Genomic DNA, 22,992 nt, shown 5'->3' with positions numbered 1-22,992 from the left:
GTATTGTACAAAGCTGATTTGTCAAAATAGTTTTGTTTTGTTTTTTCTTTTTACATCATCTACAAATGACCCCACCCATCTGTCCCTTTCAAAAATCAGGTTTGCCCGCCGTTTCTCGAGTCGGATGCTCCAATTCTTCATGACGATGCAGGCCCTTCCTATGAGGATCACTCTCATGACCTGTCATCAGACATGTAAGAAGTATTACTTTTCCAAATATTTGATTTGTGCTGATGAAGTGTTAAAAAAATGTGCTGTCCACCAGAAGTGAAATTCCAATATGAACACAGTCCTGCATTTGTATCGCAGTGGTGTCAATCCAGATCCAAATAAAGACGGACTGTCAGCGTCACGAAAACAGTGTATGAGAGAATTCTCTTCTAAATGACACCAATTTTTCCCCCCCAATAAGCGTGGTGCAAATGAAGAGGCGATACTTTCGAGCGGGAAACTGTTTTATAGATCAAAAACATTGGGGAGGGGGGGCATTGATCCAAACGTAAGGGGTCAAACTATCACAGACTTCTACTAAAAACTCAACAGGCCAAAAAAAGGAAGGGGGAAAAAAACTGGATCCAAGTACAGTACGTTCATTTTTAAAATGGAGGTTGTTTGCTACCACCTGCACCAACATGCAACCGATTTAGAAACACAGTTACAATACTTAGCAGCAGTTCTGGTTGCGTTTTGTTTACTAGCGCTAACACTGCACTTTGAAAGCTGTGCAACACAGAAACAATACACTCCAGTGACTCTTGAACGACAAAATTAAAACCAGACTCAGGTGAGGAACGCCCAAGCACTCACAATGAAACAAACGAGCAGTGCATAGCCAAAATATGGGAATTTACAATCTCAATAATGCATCACAGAGTAGAAGTACACCACAGTTACTGGTACACTGTGGCTGAGGTCACCATGACAACCACAATAGCACTTATCATGGATCATTTACAGGTCCTTCCTTCGGTTCATGCCCGCTTATACAAGCAGGACTTTGTATTGTTCAAAGCCAGAAGCTTCAAGAGAATTAATCACTTCTGTCGTGACACGGATTGATGATGCAAATTCTTCACTCTTTTATAATACCAGATTGAGTCATGTGAACTGTACCGAAAATGGCATGAAGTAGACCACAGTTGCTCCCTCTAACAAAGGAATTATATAGAGATTTTATTTTAATTTTTTTTTAATGAAAAATTTGCTAAGTTAGCTGAGTTGACGCAAACAGTGTTTTCTCGAAACAATAACTCTTAACAATTGACTCTTGTCCTTCGTCCAGCTGAAATTAGTTCGTTATTTTCCATAATTTATTGCAAATTATTTTTGCGGACCCCCAAGATACATCTCATAGACCACAGAACCTAAACTATCCTGAACTACAAGATGACTCTCCATGAACATTCTCATTTAGGACTTTTGTATTCTCCCAAATGTCGAATTGTCATGGAAATGTAAACTGTGAAACCTCTGTGAAGCCGCCTACATCTTTGCTAAATCCTTACAATGTGACAAAATATATTTATTCTTTATAATCTTACAATAAATATCTGTAGCTATCTAGGCTATCATCTGCAGTAGGTTCAATTACATGGAATGGTCGGTCAAGTGCTGATTTTTGGGACAGCTCCAGTGAGCACCTGAAGTGACATCTCTTCTCCACACGGGGGCGCTTCTTTTTCCCAGCATGGGTGCTGGAGAAGAAGTGGCTCTCCACTTTTTTTTTGGGGGGGGGGCGTCACCATGTGTGATTTTTGGCACTTTGGTAGTGGGGTTTGGACTGTGTTGCATCTACCAGGCCAGAGGGGAGGACAGTCTTGGACTTCTGGGATTTTCGGGGGTCTGAGTCTCATTGAGGGCTCGCTGGAAGGACAAATAAGAACCTGTTAGTTAACCACACACAGTGAAAACCTGCATATTCGTGATATGCTATTTGCAAATATCTATATTTTTTAACTACTGAAAAATTCACTCAATCGCTGTATTGTGCTCAGGCCAAAATCATGTCTAAAAACTGGCACCCGAAGTGCAAGATCGCTGGCTGCTATACAAAGATACATGATGTACAAATACTAAATGACTTTTTCGAACAATTTTGACCCTCCCACATGCTCATTGTGATGCCACAACAACGCGTGAGTGTGTGAGCGTGGGCTGTGACCAACGCCAGCTCCTGCGTGAGCATGCTCATTGTGTTTGTGTGCTTTTCTGCTCTCCCATTGTTCATGTAAACGCATGTCCCTCGGCTTACTTAGAGACAATAATCGACATGAATGATTTCAACCCAAGTTGCCCAAAATAGCACCAAACTCAAAAGTACACAAACTGCAGTTTGTTTGTTTTCACAAGAACCGTTGACAATTCGTTTGAAGTAAAAAAAAATTTTTTAAAGGCCCCCTCCATCAAGTCGCCCATCCATGTCGTAAACTGAGGACCCCTTGTATTTTGACAGCCCACCAACAAAAACTCTACCATTCCGATCCACCAGCTCACCTCAAATTTAGAAATGAACTCTGCGAAAATAGCAAAAAAGGAATCTGTGCTGGTGGATTTGCTGTCTTCTCCAAAGAAGGAGGCCACTTTGGAGAACTCCTCCATCGCTCGGCTCTGCAGGGACTCCAGAGACTGTATTGCGGGGTGGCTGTTCTCCAAAAAACTCTGTACGACGACACGCATTAGGACATGAAATCTTAAAAGTGAATTCTCATCAACCGTGTCACGTTAGGGGAGTGTATGTATGTGTAACATACACTCATGACAGAAGCAAAGTGGTCCTCAGAGGTGAGCGGGATTTTCAGACATGCTGCTCTGATGTCCAGGATGATCGCCTGAAGGTCACTCAACTCTGTGGTGACCACCCTCTGGTTCACTGGAGAAACAAGTGACGTTTGAAATGCTGCTCAAGCGGTTTCAAAAAATATATAGAGGCAGAATTTGGCAGCATGTTCTGCTCCTCGTATGAATTTCTTGTCTTACCCTTGGCTGCCAGAGGCACTGTGGGGAGGTCTCTGGAAAAGTTAAGCAGCTCCGGGAAATGCTGGCACAGAGACTTGGCCAGAATGTGGAGAAAAGTAGATTTCCCGTCCACCGTTTTGGTCGTGCTGAGCTAGCGGACGCAATGAAACCATTAGACGCCATCGATCGATCCGTCGAGACGAAAGATGAGCCGGGCCGTATACCTCGGTGAGGAAATTGATCTTAAAGCTGGTGGTCCTGTGGCTTTTTGGTTGGCCGTTGTTGAGGTAATTCCCCATAGCAAGTACAAACTGTGTGCAGTCGAAAGAGCTGATCAGCATGAAAATATGTAAAGCTGAAAACCTACAGAATGTGCATTTATTAATTCCGCAACGTTAACTGTGTTCTACTGTAAGTCTCTTTTTTTTGTCCGGTCTCCATCTTTTGGGGGGGGGGGGCTGCCAGATCTGGCATTGTATATTTAGAATATAATACAAAATGTTTAAATTATTAAGAGCAAGTGTATATATAAGTATGTGTAGTATAGTGTAGGTGTACTTTTACATGAATCAAAGAATGTGTGATTGGTTTCACCTCGAGGATTTTGGCCAATTTTTTGCTGGTCTTCAGCTCCACTGAGGCCTTGTAGATGTAATCATAGGCCACCTTCATCTCTTCCATCCTCTCCTGCAAGGTGGTCTTGAAGTGGAGACTCCTCAGACGGGTCTTATACTCGGGTACCATCAGCATCTGGGACAGATCACCGCTCGTGTTTGCATCTCTTCGAAATTGTGTTTTTCATTGTCAGTTTTGCGTAAGAGTCACCTGGAAAATGAACTGGTCGGGCTCGCTCAGTTTGGCCGGGTCTTGCTCAAACTGCTCGTACTTTTTGACTTCGTCCTCGTCGGGGGCGTAGAGCAGTAGCTGCTTGATGTGGGCGGGCTCCAGCCTGTCAGTGGTCATGTCCATCAGCACCTGCCGTAGCTCGTCGGGGGAGAGCTTCAGATGGGCGATGAGGATGGCTGTGAAGGGGGGGGAGGAGATCGGCAATTCGATTGAGGGTCGCCAATCGCGCGTGTAAGAGTGATGGCTTGCAAAGGGGAGGTCTCTGCTAATAGTGGAACCCCCGGGCAAGATCTTCCAACCTTGAGGCGAGAACGAACAAGGTTCCCTCGATCGCCATGGCAACACCGTGGAGAGTTAAAAACACTTCAAATAGCCAGCTAGCGCGGAGCCAGCACAAATGCTCTTAAGCTTACAGAAGCACTGTAACTGACCATCTCCGTGAACAAAAAGAATTAGCGCCGCGTGTGAGAAAAACAGCTGTGCCCCCCCCACGTCGCCATGGCAACTTGCAGCTTCCATCGGGAACACTTTTGCGAGGCGATCTCCAGACCATTTTATTTCGTGCGACCAGTTAATGAAATCAACTTGAGTAAATTCAACATTTTTTTTTTAAATAAAAGACTTTACTTACACGCATTGTAGGCTTTCTTGTGAGACAGAATCTCCACAACATCTTTCTTTTTTAAGTTCTCAGGCAGGAAGGTCGGCTCTGGTGGAGACACTGGTAATTAAACAACAGTGTGAGGATGACTTCTCCAGGCACCGGCGATCAATAACACACACACACATACACACACTCTCGCACTCCCATAAACAGTCAGACACACACATTCCAGGGTGATAGGTTAATAGCACAGTTCTGTCGTGTGACTCTCTTGCAGCCACGGTTCACTGACTGGTGAATGTGATTTTTTTTTTCGTGGCAGAACTGTGTTATCATTGGACCGGAGGTGGGTGAAAGGGGGTGCCTTATGGAGAATGGATTTGAAGACAAGGCGAATGCAGAGCAGGCCTCATCTATAGTACGTGACCGATGTGACTGTGGAAGTGCAAGCAAGACAAGGTCAGTAAACACAGACGGTATAGTGACATCCAACTTCTTTGAGAAATAAATCAAAATGGGGCAATATGAGTACCAAAAAAAACAGCTGTAAAAGCAAAATCCCCGATTGGTGCAAGAAAACATTTCCAACAAATAGTGTGAGGTGGCAAGCGCGGTGAAATGGTGACAACGTTACAAAAAGATGAGAAGGATGTCCACCACAACTTACTGGATCTGCGTTGAGTACCAAAGTGCAGATCAAGGTCCAAATACTTGACCATGTCCGTGAGCTTGTCGTAGTCGGAATCCTCCCCGAGCTGAACAAAGAACGAGGACAAATTGCGGGAATATTCTTACTCGGCGCTCAGCGGGATCGTAACATTTGAGTGGGTACAAGCTGTTCTTTTATTTTTTAATTCTGGTGTGCGAGGGTGTACTGTAGCATGCAGAGAGAGCCCACCTGACCCCAGATGGTTCCCTCGGAGTTCTCCACCTGCTCCCAGCGCAGCCTCTTCACGCTCATGTGATTGGTGTCTAAGGCTTGACCCGGTTTTGGGAGTGGAGGTGGGTCGCAGGGTGGGGGCAAGGGAGGAGGAGGAGGGGGAGGAGCCTGAAATGATGGAGCCCGCAGGTACCATGTTAGTAAGCCCTACTTTAGTGCAATGACGGCAATGGAACAATAATAACACAAGCAGTGTCTTGACTTCAAATAGAAGATTTCTAGATTCCCTCCACTGTTGTCCTTTGTTTCGTTTGTCACAGTTATTTTTTTTTAATAAGTAGAGGTACTACCTGCTGACACTCTGGCTCTTGTCTGGGTATTTTCGTGTGGCTGCAGAGGGCGGAGTGAGAGCTTGAGGGTTTGCTAAATGAGGCGGCGGGGTCTTGTTTGTGACTCCGCGGTGGGCTGTGATCTTCGATGGACGTGGGCAGCGGACCCTGGTAGCTGTGCTGGTGGTGGAGCTGATGGTGCCTGTGCAGGACGAGCTGGCTGGGCCGTAATGTCTGCGGAGACGGCAGCGGGGACGGCTGGCAAATGGGCTGCGGTTGGCTGAGCTGGCGGGGGAGGTAGCCGGGGCGGGACGAGCGCAGGATGGTGGTCGTGGTGAAGGTGGTGCGGCCGCGAGACAGCGTTTGGAAACGCTGTTCGTCCGCGTCCTCCCTGGTGGGCGAGACCTTGTGGAGCGGGGAGCGGTTGGACAGGAGGGTCCTCAGCGGGGGTGGCGGAGGTGGGATGATGGGATGGTGGGGCTGGAAGGGCATCCGACTGCGGGGGACGTGTTCTGGGGAGAAGCGGACGGGTGGCACGGGATCCGTGAACTGGACCGGAGGCGGTAACAAGACTTGGAAGGGTGGAGGGGGTGGGGGGCTCTGTTTCGGAGGAGGGGGAATGTGCTCGGAGCCAGAAGAGTAGCAGGGAGAGGAAACCTCGTCACTGCTACTGTGTTCCTCACTGCTGCCACTGCTGAGTTGCCGATGCATGAAACCCGTGTCCTGATCCTCAGGGAAGCTCATCTGAGGGAGGAAACACGCAATCAGCTTTGCCAAACGGTTCTGTTTTTCTTATTAGATTCTTTCCAGTCTTGCGTCGCACGTTTGTTTTGGGAGACTATTTCCGTCGGCCATTTTTGAACAGTGAAAACACTTATTGGGTTTAACTCTGGTGATCGACTTGCCCGCTCACTGGCCCGATGTGCTTTGTCGAGTGTGGTGACAGTGCGCTGGGGCATTTGGTGGCATTTTTCTGTCAGTCGGTAGACAAATTGTTTCATTTTGATGATGTCACCATGCGATACATCATCAATGAAGCTTCGAGCGCCATCCCAAAAGTAGCCATGCAAACCCAAGCCACCTCAGTCAACAGCACAAAGATGGCCTCCCTGTTCCAATACTTTTGCAGTGCAGTGTACATGAACCAAACAAAGCAATGCTTGATTATACCGTAAATATAAAATACAATATTAGCTCATTATCACTTTGAATACATCTCGTTATACTATTCAGCGGGTAGCAAATGTTTTTCTTCATTCATGTAGGACAAAAAAAAACCCCCAGATGGAATGGGATGGAATTAAAAATTTGATTTCCGGTCCTTTAGAGGCAGAAATACGATACTACCAACGATACGTCGATAACATTTTACTTACAGGCGCACCTCTTCTTCTGAAACCATGACAAGCACCTTGATATATCTGTTCATGTGACACAAGCGGTCATTGGGAGTAAACATTACAGACCCTCTCATGTCAACGTGAAACACTACAATGCAACAAATAGAAAAATGCACCCTTATTATATAGAGAACTGAAAATTCAAGATTTCCCCTCACCTCCTCATAGTCGTTCTCGCCCGGCACGTAGTCATCCGCCGGCGTGACCCGCCGGCCCAACTGCTCGCTGAGGGCATCAAGGAATTTGTCGGTATCCCGGCTGCGGGGCAGGCGGGAAAAGGTGAACAGCTTCTTGCGGCGGCCCAACGTGCCGGGGCTGTGTTGGGGAGACGTTGGGGGGCTCTCCAGGCTGACGTAGGGATTGGAGTCCACGCTGCTTTGGTGGTGGATCCCGTAGACGTTGGTAGGGAGGGGCTCCTTCCAGGTGAGGGACAAGCCTGACTTCCGGTTGCCTGTATCCAATTTACCATCATGATGAAAGAAGATCCAAAAAAAAAAAAAAATGGGTGCGGCATGTCATGTTTTCTTTTAAAATGATGACGCTCTAATCTGTTTTTATCCTCAAACAGCGATGACAACAAACAAGTGACTAAGATACATTGGGCCGTGATGCTCACATGAGTGTTTTGATTATGTAACATTGACACATCGCTCATTTGCCATCGCGGCCCAACCAAATTAGAAGAGAACGCGATCTTGATGGCGACTGAAGCACTTTTGGAGTGTGCGCGTCTGAGAGCGTGCGGACGGACGTAGATTGCGGTGGGTGTTTTGGAGTACCTTTGAGAGGGGGAAGCGTGAGGGGGGAGAGAGAGCGGCCGTAGGCCTCAGTCTGTCCCGGCCCCTCGGACTCCGCCTGGGCGACCCCATGCAGCGGAGACACGCTCTTCCCTGCGTACACATTCTCCAGCTCCGTGTAAACACCTGACATCTATGAGTGGAGGCATGATTAGCGCACGTCGGGCGGTACTCTACTTTGAAGGTCCGCCGCCTGCTTCAGTCAAATTGATCGTAAGCCGTTGTTAGCGGCTGACCTTCAAATGACACAAGAGCACAGCATAGCGAGCTTTTGTTCATGCCACCGCAGGCGTTGTACCTACATGGCTGAGGTCAGGAGACTCGGGGAAGGAGGTTCCGTCTCCCGACTGCCTCTCCTCCTGGCTGCCACATTCATCCACATGAATTCCTGAAGCACAATAAAGCATGAGGAGTGATACTGTCTTGCATCCTTCCCCAGACGAGAGGAGAGAGGATGAAGAGTCGCGCGGAGGAGCGAAAAGCGGATGCTGGAAAGCGAAGCGGACTATCGTGACCGATGCAACAAAGATAATATTTTTGCGAGCGACTGACAAGGTTGAAAAAAAAAAAGATGCATGCTAGCTGCACTCAAAATGTCAAGTCAACAAACTTTGCTGTTGTGAAAATCGCCTTTCCTGATTTTCACGACAAAGAAATGAGTTTGCATAACAACGTGCGGCGCTTTGTGGCACTGACTAACATTGTCGCCATAAATGTCATTTATATTTTCACGTTTTTCCAACTTAACTCTTTCATGCACCAATAATGATAACCCGTAACCTGATAACATGAGAAACTGTCCCAGAAAGGGTTAAATTACTGTTTTAGGCCCCCCAAAAATACAAGTTGTGATTACTGTATTATTTTTTTAACAGTGAGGTCACTACAAAATGCAAAAAGCTGAACAAAACCAAAAATGTTAACATTTATATTTTTGTTCCTTTTAATAAAGGGAGACAGCCCAAAATTGACCTCGTCGACATTTTTTTTTTTTTTTTAGCAATTGCCGATTGTCCCATCCGCTAGGACGACGGGCTTTTGCTTGCCATTCCTGGTGGCATTGCTGCGTACCCATTCCCAGGTGAGTTCCGATGATGCAGTCATCAGAACTCCTCTCTCGCACGCAGCCGCGATACGATGTCCCAGATATTCGCACTGAGCTGCTTCTCCGGTGGTGCTCCGAACCCGTTTCGGGCTCTAATACAGCTGGAGCAAAACATACACACACACACGGTAAACAAACACAAATCATTGAAACGTTGATTACCCTTTCACCCCTGGGCAAATCACGGAGGTGAAAATAATATGAGAGCAAGTGGCTTGTTCCACTTCAATAGTTGCTTATCCAAATGCTTCAGCTCACCGCTGCTTTTGAAACCCAGGAAGCGTGACAGCTTGCTTTGACAGCGTTCCTGCTCATCGTAAGTCAGCAACTGGTAAATAAATTGCCAGATCAGCTGCTTAGCCGGCGTGTCCAAGACTGGGAATACATCTACTATAAGGGTGTCCACATTCCTGGGGGGAAAAAAGCACAAATACCACAGATCATATTGATGTATAGATGGGTATTCTCAGCATTTGTAACGGAACGGTGGATGAGGAGGAAGGTGTAAACAAGATTATCAAACAGTGGGACAACATTTGTGTTATTTGTGCCCTTAAGTGTTTTTTTCCCCCCTGTACTATTTAGAGTCGAATGGCTGCTTTGCCTCTTGTCGCGTTTGCATCATAAGAAACACAAACATAAAATAGAAGTCGGAATATCTTCACCGTCAAATCTCTTCCCCGCATTTGCTAACACTGTAAAAATCACAACTTGTGGGTTTTTTTTTTTGTAATTTAAGTTGAAACAGCTTCAAAATGTAAATTATTGACATTTATGGCAATGCTATTAGCTAGCACAACAAAGTAAGCGAGTTTGCGACCAAACAATTTCCTGAGTTGTTTTTAGTTCTAGCTTTAAGTCGGGAGTCGATACAAGGGACAAAGAGCTTCCTCGTTGCTTTCCCCGTGTATTCTATATTTGTCCCCCCTCTTTTTCTTGCCTGCAACATCATCACCAGTCGCATGAACTCTACTGTACAGTTTCCTAGGCAACAGCAACTCTTCTTTCAGTGCTTGTCAATGTATGCCAAATAGAGTACCGGGTATATCTTTTTTTTTTAACGCTATTGCTATTTTTTTTTGGGGGGGGGGGGGGGTTCAAGGAGAATTTTCAAGTGACCTGTGCTGAAAGAAGGTCTCCAGGGCCTTGCAGACAGTGTACCGTTCCTGGATTGTCAATAAGTGGTCCAGCTGCTGGCCGAATGTCCGCCCGTGGACTTTGATGCTTGGCGGAAGGATCTCTGCCACCCACTGGAGGGAGCTGAGGACAGGAGATCTAAGCAGCAAGGCACATGTTCATACTGTCATACTTCATGTGCTTGAGCAAGTTGTCCCCTGCATTTTGAAGTTCTCACCTAGAGCGCGGCAAGGTGTTGGAAGACAGACTGGGAGTTTCCTCCGCTTCTGTCGGGTCTGAGGAGTAATCAGACGGACCGTCTTCTATAACCAGCGTGGGCATCGCACCGCTGCCCTGCAGCATTGACACCACCTTTTCATGGGAACAGTTCCTACGCGGGGAACATGGCGTAATAAACAGAAGGTGGGTGAAACAAGTGATGTGCTTTTAGTCGTACCAGAAAGAAAAGATGACTCATAATGTTTCTACAGTTCAAGTGTACAATAATAAGCTCACTAACGATAGAACTACTCGCTTTGCAAAAGTGCAAAGTTACTTTTTAATCATCTTTGGAAATGTCATTTGGTTCGGACGAAAAGCATTTGCCCCGAGTGAGGCTCGAACTCACGACCTTCAGATTATGAGACTGACGCGCTGCCTACTGCGCCATCGAGGCTTATACGTAATAGCCCAACTATGATAATTTGTAGAAAAATATGCGGTCGCATATGCAAGGAGGGTGTTGGAAATTGAGCGGTAACACACGCCCACAATAATATATATACATTTTTTATATGTACCAGGATATTGATTATGGATTGGATATGTTTTTTATTATAGAATGCGTGATGGCAATCATCTGCATTAGCATGGGGAATCTACGCGGCGTTGTGCAGCCGTGCTCTCTGCGCAAGTTACAGGGACGGCGTTTTTATGACTGCAAAAATTGTGTTCCATCACATCAACGTCATTTTTTGTATGTGATTAGTTGAAGTAATCGTAAATTATATGACATAGGCGCGCTTCCCCTACTGCTGCAATGTTTCACCGGCTTCCTTTGCTACGGAAAGTCGAAAGAGACAAACCTAGTCAAATCGTCTACCGCTAGATAGCAGTATATTACTCACACTAAACCTTTAATTCGAACCCAGAAGTCAAAGTGACTTGTTGGACTTTGTTCCTTTAGAACGTTTGATTCATCCCAGTTCCTTGTTAGCCGATTTTGTTTTGGTCATTAAGATGTTTTTACTTAATACAATTTACCTATTGTTCAGGCTGGCCGGTGTCCACCGTTATTTCAGCAAATATATTCAGTTTCTCTTTTTTCACTCCCACCCGTGCCCTCTGTGATCCATTGGGCAAAAAGTTGAATACTGAGAACTATGATGCCTCCCACGAGAAAAGTTCTTATATAAAAAGTCGTCACTTGCACGAGCTACTTACACACACAATTACCTTCACTCATATTGGTGCTCAGCTCCATTCTGTCTACCTCCAGATACAAAAAGATCGATGTGCTCATAAGGGAAGTGCAAGCACATTGCTGAATTGTGACATTTTGATGTCGAGCTGACACTGACTGTATAGTCAGTCTCAATGCGGCAACAGTGATATAATACCGAGTTCAAGATTATGACAGTAACAAAAAAAAGGCCTCTGTGATGGATTATCTAACTCAGCAGTAGTTGGCGATACACATCGTAATATTTGCAGTGAGACAAGCCCGTTTCAAAAGGATGATAATGTTGTTATTGAGAATACGAAACCTGGGCTGACCTCATATCCAGTCCATTGAGAAAGAGGATGCGGTCGCCCGGTTTAAGTCCACATTCTTCAGCCGGACTATCTGCGATGGAGATAATGCCCGAAAATCAGACACAAGTGAGGAGACCCAACAAAAAGTGAAGCATTAGACTTCAACGCAAACTTGCTGTTTTCCAGCAATTTGTAATGAAGTTCCACAGAGGTGACATGCACATCGGGATAATTGTGGGAATGGTGACAAATGTGCTTCCATCAGTCTTTGGATGACACCCAACAAGATCACCGACAAACAATCTGATGTCCAAGTGACATTTTGTGACATAATGTAACTCCGCTCCCAGGGAAAACTATTAAGCTGCTACCACATCGAGTGTCATCGAGGTGTCATAGATGATCCGTGATGGCGATGAAAGTCACGGCAGCCGCCTCCACCATCCCCATACCATCCTCCATAAGGCCCACTGAGTCAACGTGTTCTCCGGCACATGTTGGTGGGAGATGGCGGTGGGCGGAAGCTGTGCCGTCATCGTGGAACACGCGCAGAAACAAACGCGCACGCGAAGCTCGGCTCACATGTCCAGGCGGGGATGGAAAAAAAAACCTTGATGTTAGTTAGTATAATATTGTATGAATCTCCTAGAATTACATAAACATCATTTGGCAAAAAAAGGGTTACTAGGAAACCAGTTCTTCAGTTCTTAAAACTGCAAAATGTTGCCCTCATGCACCTTAATCTACTCGTAGAGCTTTTCAAATTTCATCTGTGAGTCAAATTAGCTTCCCGCTACATTCATTATGAACAAAAGATGCCCTTCAAGCCCAGGAGCTGAAAACAGCAACAGACTCAGCCACCCAGCGCGTGCGCACACGCACCTCCGGCACATGATTGGGTATCAAATATAAAGACAGAATCACACCTGCGATGACTGAATCGATGCAAACCGGAGCGTGACCCCGCAGCGTGAAGCCAAAGGTCTTCTTGCCTCTGTAGACGCGGATGAGCCTGTTTTGAGATTGAGAATACAGGTGAAGTGCCGTTCCGTGTCTTTTAGCACGTACAATGGGAATGGAAAGATCATTACGGGACACATTGGAGCAGGGAAAGGCAGGTTGCCATGGAGATGACTCAACTCATGCTTTGTTGATAAGTAAACAAGGGGCAAGAGGCCAACGATGTTCTATATAGGTTGGTAGCTGTTACATAAAAGTGATTGCAGACGGGTGGGTGGTGTACAATGAGGGGAGGGGATGCAGGGGGAGGGGGGTGCACGAGGTGGGTGTTGGGGAAAGGGAGGCGCACCAAAAGATCGGCGCTCATGCAGCTCAAGGCCATTTTGATTCCCCAACGTCAGCCTATACAAAGCAGCTCATCACACTCCAATCATCAACCCCCTCCACCCGCCGACTATTACATAACTCCAGGGGTGACAATGGCTTTGTGGAACCCTTCAAAATTACATCTGGCACTTTATGGAGCAGCTCCACACCGGTTGAATGGTCAACGTGACTTATCTCCAATGTAAGGCAATCTGCAATTTGGTATATTTCAGGTCATATTTTTCCCTTCCTCAATTGGTTGGGGAACAAACATGCAACGCTCACAAGTTATGGCCTTAGTCATTGTGTTGTTCGGTCTAATTCAAAGAAGTTGTATTTTAACCCTGAGCTCCGTTTCTCTATTTATTGTTTGAGATGAGAGGTACGTACTCACCTCTGATTGGGTCCAATGGGAGGATGTGTCGGTACTCCGGAGACTGACTTCCTGTGGGCTCTGTCTCTTTCCCCCTCGCCCCTCCCACCAGGTTCGCCTCCATCCCGGGGCACCGAACTGGCCCGTTTGGTCCCGTGGTGGCGGTCCGAGTGGTCCTCGCTCCGGCTGCGACGGATTCTGCCCTGCGGTTCGCTGATGCTCTTACTGCGACGCAGCCTGTTGATTACGTTCTGGGAGACGGATTCGTCGAAGCGCTGTCGGTGCTTCTTGGGAATGAAGATTCTGGCCAACATGGCAGCATGTGAAGAAAACGGCAAGGTGAGATTAGTCCACCAGCGTCACCTCAGAGAGTGAGCAGAGTTGAGGGTCTACAGTACGGGTCCAAATTGGATCCACTTATGGAAACAAATGAATGGATAAACATCCACCAGGTCCTCCCGTGATATTTACATCCAGTCTAATCTTGATAAGACCTCCAGTTTTAAAGGTAGACAGGAAAGAGCCTTTAACAGACCACTTGACAAATCCTTCCCCTGTTGTAAAAAAAACTCTCAGAGAAAGCGAAGACTGAAGGGAGTTGAAGGAGAAGTCAAAGAGATGGAGACTGCTAGCGGGAGTCGGAGTGCGGCAGTGTGAGGAAGCGGAGCCTGAATACGTCAAGAGAAAAAAAAGGTGTGGGTGTGAAAGAGCATGGGATTCCTCCTCGGCTACCTCCCTCTTTTCTTTTTTACTGTCTCTCTCTCTCCATCTGCAGCATCTCCCACACTTCCGCCCATTCGTCACCTCGGTATGAGCACAAAGCAGGAAGCTCTCATCATCTTATTGACCCGAGACCTGGCCACATTTGCCAAATAATCAAACCAAATTGCTCAGTGCCCACCATCATCCTGTATTTTATTTTTTTGTCCAGGAAGTAAATGACAATTGAGAATAATTCGACAGCAAAAATTCCCTGAAGTTGAATCATTTTTAACCCTTTCACGGACAGCGGTCACGACAGTGGACAGCTTATCAGGTTACAGGTTGTCATTATTTCTGCATGAAAAGGGTTAAACGGGTCTTCTGAATCATAACAAACATCAGAAGACGGCATTGAAGGTCATTTTATTTTTGCTTTTTAATTAGTTCAACGTCTATATGGACAGCTGGGTATTAACTTACTCTCACTGCCTTTGCAATTTATTTTTTTTTTCGTTTGATTTTTTTGTGTTTGCGTGTGCTTGCGCGTGTGCATGAGGCGACGAATAGCTCCAATAAACAGAGCCCCGGGATTTAAATAAATGTTCCGCAGCCATGTAGGTGTCGACACCCACACAGCCCCTCGCTGTTTGTGTTGTCTGTGTCTCTTCTGTCATCTATTTGTACCAGAAAGCTTATTACATTATGTCTACTGTGTGTGTGCGCGTGTGTATTTTGTCTTTTGGAATATCGCTGTTATTTCCAGAAGTAATGTGACTGATGTGTTGAAACAGGGAGCCCCTCCCCCCACATCCCCCCCAAAAAGTTGCTTGCCTCCACTCTTGGAAACTAAACGAGTGTCCCGATTTGACCTCATTTATCAAGTAAGAGAGAATCTATAATTATCTGATAGAAGCGTGCAGGGGTGTATTTCTCCAAAGGCAAGAATGACGAGCAGATAACTACAAAGAGCAGACTTCGTTTCATTACATGTGGAGGCCTTCAGATGTGACTCAGAGGCAGGCGAGTGAGACTAAACTGTAAAATTGACTCTTCGCTGGAGCAAAAAAAAAACAAAAACAAAAGAGCAACGCGAAACAAAGCCCAATGATTCGTCTGTGTGAAAGGATAAAAGCAAACAATTAGGCAAAGGATTCTTTGATTCTGGATCTGCAAACATCAAACTTTAGCATCGACTCTGTGCTTATATGTATCATTCCAGACAACCACTCTTGAACACTGTAACTTCCAATTTTTCATCAGAAGCCACAGGACGAGCACTTTAGTCGGCGTTACGTTTTTTGTTGTTGTTGCTACATTTTGTCATGTCGCTCTCCGTGGTCCTGAAGTTGCAGCATACAATTACCGCACGTTTTGTTCCCTGGCTTGGCCCCTTATAGGATCGGTCAATCTTACACAGGAGACACAAGCGATATCTAATTCCAAGAGTACACTTTATTGAAGCCATAAAAAGCGGGGGGAATAAAAATAGAAAAAAAAATCGATCAGTCGGCAAGATTTCGGCACAAATGAGAAGCCACGACGACAAGCAAAATTCAGTTGCACTATTTTAAATTATCGTCATGGCAACAGACCTATAATGCACTCTGTATTCACTATAATACTATCATGTGGTTTCATCTTGACATCTTGTCAGCTATGTTTTTGACACACCAAAAAAAATAAAAAATAAATAAATAAACAGGTTCACATTTGCAGTGCTGCATTTCAACCGCACCTGCAGCCTCTGCCTAAACACTATCATTACCGACGCTATTCAAAAGAGGCAGCCCTGAAGAGCAGAAACCAGAACCGCTCTCTCCAAAAGCACTTTTCAGTTCACGAATACAAAAAAAAAAAGCAATAAAGATGTCCACTTTCTTCACACAATAACATAAATCCAGACACGAGAAAAGAGAGCGTACTCACCCGAGGCAGTTCATTGTTTTAGCGCCGACCCATGGTTGCAAACTAATTACCAAAACACCATCTGAGCCATTGAGTAGTCAACACGGTATCAAACACACCTCTGACTAAATTACCACGTTTGAGAGGGGGATAAAATAAAAATATATATATATATATCGGCGAGAGCATTCAAGAGTCCTTCACCACCAAAGTGTCAGGTGGAGACGGACCACAGAGAGAGGGAGGACTGGAGTAGGGGGGTATGGGGGGCTTGGAGTAAGATAACGAGAGAGCAATACAGACAAACAGAGCAGAGGACAACTACCCCCTTGGTGAGAGAGTTGTGGAAAGGCAAATCACAAGGATGCCATTAGTCCCGCTAGTGCTGTAGACGCAAGGTGGAGTGCCCTTCATCTATTCGTGGCAACAACAACAAAATGTTGAATCACGCTTAAAATTTCAACCTTGCTTCAGATTGGAGAAAAAAAAAGCTGCCTGCTCTTTTCATGCTGGAAACCCTTCTTACAGTATGTGGAGGCTGGTGTAGTAGTTGTGGGTAACCAGCCAGAGTAGTACGAAAATAATTGGCAGCTTTTAATGGCTGCACTTGCGGAGGAAGAGCAATCTGTGGACAAAACTGTCTGGGGAATGGAGAGGGGGGAAAAATAAGACCACAGTCTCTTTTGGACTGTAGACAAAGAGATAATTCAGGCTGTCTAAAAAAAAAATTCTTTTCACATGAGGTTATTTAGATGATTCCAGTATGATGAATATCCTGAAACACCAGATGGACCGCTTCAAAAATGGAAAGAAAAACAAACCCAGTCATTCCTCAATCAACAACATTTAAAAACCTGGAGCCAGACTGATCTGACATCCAGCTCGTCAGAGACTTAGGGGTCTCTGTGGATTTAACCTGGGTGACAGATGGAGGTGCCTCTTTCGGTATTAGTGTGAATGAATCCCCGTAGATTATTTGAGCAGGACAAATTGTTTGTTTGGTCTCTGGACGCAACACGGAGAAAAAAAAATATTGGGGGTGATTACTTTAAAACTCACTCATGTCATAATTCTGTTCTTGCGTGTCTCCAGCAGGTGGCAGAGGAGGGCCTTCCCTCCAGCGTGCGCACCGGCTGCCAATGTTTCATCAGTTTGCCAAGCATTTAAGGACCGCCAAACCTCTCACCTGATATTGGAGATGAGCTGTCGATGGTCATCAGTGATGAGGATTTCGGGCAAGACGGAGGCCAACCAGTCGACATTCTTCTCCGCCGCGTATTGCTTCAGCACGCTGAAGAGTCTCTCCTTCACGTTGGGCTCCTCGCTTAAAATCTGCTCAACCTGGTGGTGAGAAAGTAACGATCCAAATGAGTGGAGTATAAATAAATCTTAATAAATATTCTGGTGTGTCTGCTACCTTCCCGTTGAACTCCAGGGCCTTGTATTTCCGGTCCGCTCTTGTGCTTTCCCCTCCGATCCGGTTATCCTCCATGCCGAGGCTGACTTTCTGCCTCGTGCCAAGGCCCAGCACGCCCAACCGCAAAGTCCTCCCCTGGGAAGACTTGATGAGCGCCGCGGCCATCTCGTGCTGCCTGACAGGGATGCCGTTGACCTCCATCACGCAGTCGCCTGCCCTCAAACCCGCACGGCCCGCCGGGGAGCACGGTAAGCAGTCCTCCACCAGCAATGGGCAATCTCCCACAATGGTGAAACCGTAACGGCCATCAGGACCTGGTACGATGTCCATCTGTAAACACAAAATACACAATAATGGGAGAGAAAAAAAAGAAAATCGCACAAATGCGTAAAACTATTTGTTTTATCACAAACCTGCTGGATACGGGACACCACACCAATGCTGGGCGGGATGTTCTTCTGCGTCTGGGCGATGGCAACAACAGCTTGCGGACAAAGCGTTGACACATTGTGGCCTTCGATTTCCAACACTTGATCTCCAGCCTGAAGGCCGGCCAGTTGGGCGCTGCTTCCTTCCTCTACAGATAGGATGTAGCTCGGTCCATTCCCACCAAGCTGGAATCCAAATTCCTCAGGCCAGCCCTGGTTAGACGCCGGCATGCTGAGGACTGGAGTAAGCGGAGGGTGGGCAAGGAGGTCGTTAGAAATTTTTAATTGAAATGGGGGGAAAAAGCCTTGAGAGCCCCCATAATCCCAAAATGCCTCGTATTGTAATTTTGAATTCAATTGGTGTTAAAAAGGAAGAAAAAAAAGATGCATTCAATTCGACTGACGTGACACAAAAACTCTCCATCGAATATTCCGCTGGAAAGAATGCCGTCTTCTCTTCTGCCTACAATTGCCTCAAACTGGAGCCAGAGTAGATTTCTCCACCCTGAACCTTCCATACAGCACAGTTTCCCCCCGATCTGGTTCACAAAGTGCATATGAGCCAATTTAAATTGAGTCGTTGCAGAGATTGGGACCTTCGTGACCCGAGCAAAGAGGTTCTCACTGCAAACGTTGAAGTTTACCTCTCTGAGCTACTTCACAAAAATAGCGGGAGAATTATTCGCACACCAAAGAGACAATTTACATGAAATTAAAGAGAACGCAAGAAACCACTCACAGAAATCTTTGGATTGACACCGAGAGCTGCGTTTGGTCTGGCGCAATGAAGATCTGCTTTTTTTGTTTTGCAAAAATTTCTTCATTTTCAGCCTTTAATTGCAGAACGTCTTCCCAGGTCAATGTAGATTTTTTTAAAAATCGTCCTGATCACCCCCTTGACACAGAACCCCATAAAATAGAGTCACAAGATCCAAAGACGTGAGGGCTGAGTTCTCATGAAAAGCAAATCCAGTCTTTTGATGAGTTTATGGAAGGAGTCTGTCCTGCGTCTCATCCCTGATTCATCCCAGGGCCGAGATGCTCGCTGTGTTCATCATAAAACTGGGACGCCGCCACCCGTGCACTTGACTTCCTTAATAATTCACTCTCCGAAAAAGGCTATTGTGAGGCCTCATTTTTCTATAAATACACCGGCGTGTCTTTTTCCGCCTCCTCTTCTTGTGGCTAGGTGGCTCTCCGAGGAACTGCTCCTGGCCCAGAATCACTCCGAGTTGATGTCAGGAAGACTGATGAGGAGGACTAATTGGAACGTCAGCCTGGAATTCTGTTCGTCCTCGATTATGTGTGCGCACTTTAAACGCTTCGGTCCATTAAGAAGCAGAAGTAGCCATTCAAGACTTAAAGCTGCAGGATTAGATGGATTATTTGTGGGCTCTGTAGCCCTACCTCCATCTCCCAACATCACAATGCAGCTTTAGTAGAAACACATGCTCAGTCTCTGGTTGGATATTAACCCTTTCATGCACCCTGTAAACCTGTTAACATTGTAAGCCTGGTGGTCGACCGGTTCGCGTCACACTGCGGAGTTTCAGGGTTCGATTCCGGTGTAGGCCTTCCTGTGTGGAGTTTGCATGTTCTAACCGAGCCTGCGCGGGTTTTCTCCGGGTACTTCGGATTCCTCCCACGTTCCAAAAATATGCGTGGTAGGTTAATAGTAGACTCTAAATTGTCTTTAGGTGTGAGCGTAGATGGTTGTTTGCCGATGTGTTCCCTGCGACTGGCTGGCAACCAGTTCAGAGTGTTTTGTTTTTTCAAGTGATCATTTCATTCGATAGTTCTCATCTTATTTGGTTCTGTGATGCAAAAAAGTAATATACTGTTATCAGGACATTATGGGTAAAATTTTGCATTCGCTTCACAGGCAATGTACGAATATTAAATTACGTCTGTACTGAAATCAACAATGAGTACATTTGATATCAACAATATCAGTCCAACAGTGAGGCAGTTTTACAAGCAAAAGAAAAGATGTAAAGTATTTAAAAGCAGGCATCTCATACCTTTGTCGGCAGCATCAATAACTCCTGGACATTTTACTCCTTTTTTTGTTTCTCCCAGCAACAGGAGCTGTAATATGAGTGGCAGGATCAGTTAGCAACTAGATCTAGTAAGTGTCTTGTGTTGCCTTGTCTTCTTTCACGGTGGATTACAGTAACAGGCACATCAGAAAAATCACACTCGAGCAATATGAATATTTTATTTTACGTTGAGCACTTCATATCGTTTCAACAACTTCAGACCTAACTATAGATGAGCAAATGTTCTATTATTTTTTTAATTAATTACAATCTGGAATAGGCCAATAATTCATGATTCTGATGCAATGGGATGTAAAAATATATATTTCTTTTAAAAACACACACACACACACACACACAATGGAATAAACACAAAACATGCAGTATTCTGCATATAAATCAGTTGAATATGAGAAAGATAAAGCCCCGAATAGGTCAATAATGCATAACACAGATTTTGATGCAGTAGGCATTTAATGAAAACCATAAACTGAAAACGCGAGCACAAGGTAACAAAACACACGAGCGCATCTGAGCACAAAAGATGAATACATTTTTAATAACGTGTCAAACACTGAATCGGAAAATAAGGATTAACACGAAAATGGAAAATAAATATAAATGAAATTATTATTCTGATTATATTAATAACGTATCAACTATATAACCTTGAATGAGTTAAGCCCCACCCACTGCTGTTAGCGAGCCACGCATGCTAAGGAAGTAAACAATGTTTACCGGAAGTAGACCAAACGAAAGAAAAACTACGTCTGCTACCTGCACAACTTTACCAGTTACGTTAACGTGAGATAATCTTTTCAAATAGTTCTGTTTGCGTCTAGAGGTTAAATAAAAAAAACGTGTACTGTATTTTGAATAAGCGTGCTTACTGACGTCAAACCTGTCCACCTTAGAAGTTTAGAATGTATTTTTGTTGTCATTTATGCTTTACTTGAGAACAAAACGACAGCAAAATTTGACAGTGGCGATATTATCGGCGTTGTGGTGAGGTTATACGGCGAACACATGTTGAGGTAGTCCCGTGAGACATGGATTTCCTCACTTTGTTTGCCATCTACGTGACTGTGGTGCTCACTTCCATCATCTTAGTCTGCAAATATTCGGGCCAGCAACAAAGTCCATTTTCTTACATTTTCGACACCACAACAAAGGTAAGACATATGGGGTCTTTATTGACATTTCCAGAAATGAACTCTAAATGGCGCTGTTGGAGTAAGTATGACACGATCAACACACCCACTAAAATACTGTTGACTTTTTTTTTTACATTTCCCCTTCACAGTTAGTTGTACCACTTACTCCAAAATGGCTCAAGCGGTGTTTACAGTGGACCACGCACAGGTTTTTTCACCAGAGGTGTGTACACAACGTCTGTACACTTTATACTTGCACATCATAGACATGCATTTGATGTCTTGTAATCACTCTCAGACCATGGCCATTCTAATGTACCACTTCCCTGTTGCTGCAGGACCAAAATGTTCATCATTCTGCACATCCTGTTAGAAGGGGCGGTATACGCCGAGTTCACCTATGAGGTTTTTGGTTTCTGCGTCGAGATGGGCATCTCTTTGATCAGCCTGTCCCTGCCTTACATCCTCCTTGTCGTGAAGACTTTCTTCTTCTACCTTTGCATCAACAAAGAACCAGGTACCTTTTTTTGTTGGCCTTGCATTTGGTTTTGTTATTTTGTCCTTTTTTCCCCTCTGTAACTGTTTATTTGATACCATCTCGAAGGCACCGTGACCAAGAAGAAAAACTCCAGCCAGTTGAACGTGTATCCATACGACAAGAGGCTGTTTCACCCGGGCATCTCTTGCCCAACATGTCACCTTATCAAACCTGCCCGCTCCAAGCACTGCAGTGAGTTCTTTGTTTCGTTTGTTCACACCCTTGTGGCTTTATCGAAAACTGTATTTGCATCTTATCCTTTCTAACTGTTTGCATTCATGCCTTTCTTCATTCCTCCTGATATTTTATTGAGAATTCAAACGTTACGAAGCCCAAATGCACTTTGTATTTCAGGAGTGTGCGACAGGTGCGTTCAGCGTTTCGACCACCACTGCATCTGGGTGAACAACTGCATCGGTGCCTACAACATCCGTTACTTCCTGCTCTACTTGATCAGCGTATGCGCCATGTCGGCTGACATTGCCATCCTGACGGCCGACGTGCTAATTGAAGCCGTGCTGCAGTCGGGGCTGCTGTGGGCCAGCTATATTGATGAGTACGGCCAGCAACAGCCAGCTGGGCCTCAATTTGTCATACAGGTAAAAATCAATCAGTGGCAATAAAACAAACATCCACCAGCTTTGATGATGTCATCGCAAAGGAGTGGAAGAAGGTTTGAGTGGTAATTTGGAAAGCCGGTGAACTCCAGTGGGAGTGCTGGAAATTGATCGTTTGGTCCTTATTTCATATTGAAATATTTTCTCTCTTTTTTTTTTTCCTTTGTAGCATCTGTTCCTGACCTTCCCCCGAATCGTCTTCATGCTGGGCTTCGTCGTCTTTGTCTTCTTGCTGCTCGCTGGTTACACACTGTTCCATTTGTTCTTGGCGCTCATCAATCAGACTTCCAATGAGTGGTACAGAAATCGCGGCTACGTATGTCAGCACTGCCACCCGTCTCCCACGGGAGATCGTTTTTGTGGCGTGGCGTTTCACAACTCGAAGAGAAACTACTACAGCCGTGGGATACTACGGAACTTGGGAGAAGTCTTTTTTCCTCGACGACCTGGTGGGAAAAAAAACACTTAGAAGATTGTCACTGCGCTTGGTGTCTGTTTACATTCTACGATCAACTACTAGTTCTGAAAAAATAGACACGCACATGTGTTAGGGGATTTCTATGTGAAACATTTTTTTTTAATATATTGCTTTAACTGGATGAATTAAATTGTATTTTTTTCACTATTAAAAGGTTGGCATTTGTAATTTGAATTATTTTATTGTGTTATTCACTGATTAAATGATGTGTCCTCAACACACAAAATA

The 22,992-nt window shown here is 45.2% G+C and overlaps 2 protein-coding genes and 1 non-coding gene across 10 annotated transcripts; 1 reads left to right on the top strand and 2 right to left on the bottom strand.

Annotated features, from left to right (window-relative positions):
- Positions 1-1,717: 1,717 nt before the first annotated feature.
- Positions 1,718-18,834, bottom strand: grid2ipb (glutamate receptor, ionotropic, delta 2 (Grid2) interacting protein, b). Of its 5 annotated transcripts, none has more exons than XM_052072050.1 (26): positions 18,678-18,834; positions 17,924-18,177; positions 17,511-17,840; positions 17,280-17,434; positions 13,508-13,789; positions 12,714-12,799; positions 11,809-11,878; positions 10,271-10,423; positions 10,036-10,191; positions 9,175-9,326; positions 8,883-9,017; positions 8,114-8,199; positions 7,794-7,944; positions 7,173-7,465; positions 6,991-7,035; positions 5,636-6,358; positions 5,304-5,453; positions 5,073-5,160; positions 4,433-4,522; positions 3,781-3,977; positions 3,550-3,705; positions 3,180-3,266; positions 2,977-3,106; positions 2,751-2,869; positions 2,494-2,658; positions 1,718-1,863 (listed from the first exon to the last, which is right to left on the bottom strand). In XM_052072050.1, the coding sequence occupies exons 1-26, from the start codon at positions 18,760-18,762 to the stop codon at positions 1,792-1,794; spliced, it is 4,410 nt and encodes a 1,469-aa protein (XP_051928010.1). In that variant the 5' UTR covers positions 18,763-18,834; the 3' UTR covers positions 1,718-1,791. The 5 variants fall into 5 exon arrangements, with proteins under 5 accessions (XP_051928010.1, XP_051928011.1, XP_051928012.1 ...); XM_052072051.1 differs by having other exon boundaries at positions 4,433-4,510; XM_052072052.1 differs by lacking the exon at positions 6,991-7,035.
- On the bottom strand, positions 10,636-10,708 carry trnam-cau (transfer RNA methionine (anticodon CAU)). Its single transcript has one exon. It is a non-coding gene; the product is annotated as a tRNA-Met (tRNA).
- On the top strand, positions 17,610-22,932 carry zdhhc4 (zinc finger DHHC-type palmitoyltransferase 4). Of its 4 annotated transcripts, XM_052072067.1 has the most exons (8): positions 17,618-17,758; positions 19,128-19,243; positions 20,018-20,066; positions 21,281-21,354; positions 21,470-21,648; positions 21,736-21,861; positions 22,024-22,268; positions 22,456-22,932. In XM_052072067.1, exons 5-8 carry the CDS (start codon positions 21,477-21,479, stop codon positions 22,753-22,755), a joined length of 843 nt encoding a protein of 280 aa, XP_051928027.1. In that variant the 5' UTR covers positions 17,618-17,758; positions 19,128-19,243; positions 20,018-20,066; positions 21,281-21,354; positions 21,470-21,476; the 3' UTR covers positions 22,756-22,932. The 4 variants fall into 4 exon arrangements, with proteins under 4 accessions (XP_051928026.1, XP_051928027.1, XP_051928028.1 ...); XM_052072066.1 differs by lacking the exon at positions 19,128-19,243 and having other exon boundaries at positions 17,610-17,758; XM_052072068.1 differs by lacking the exon at positions 19,128-19,243 and having other exon boundaries at positions 20,024-20,066.
- The last annotated feature ends 60 nt before the right edge of the window (positions 22,933-22,992 follow it).

Source organism: Hippocampus zosterae, chromosome 7 (assembly GCF_025434085.1).
Source record: "Hippocampus zosterae strain Florida chromosome 7, ASM2543408v3, whole genome shotgun sequence".
NCBI lineage: Eukaryota > Metazoa > Chordata > Actinopteri > Syngnathiformes > Syngnathidae > Hippocampus > Hippocampus zosterae.
Note: the sequence above shows the minus strand (reverse complement) of the source record. Positions and strands in the feature narration are given on the sequence as shown.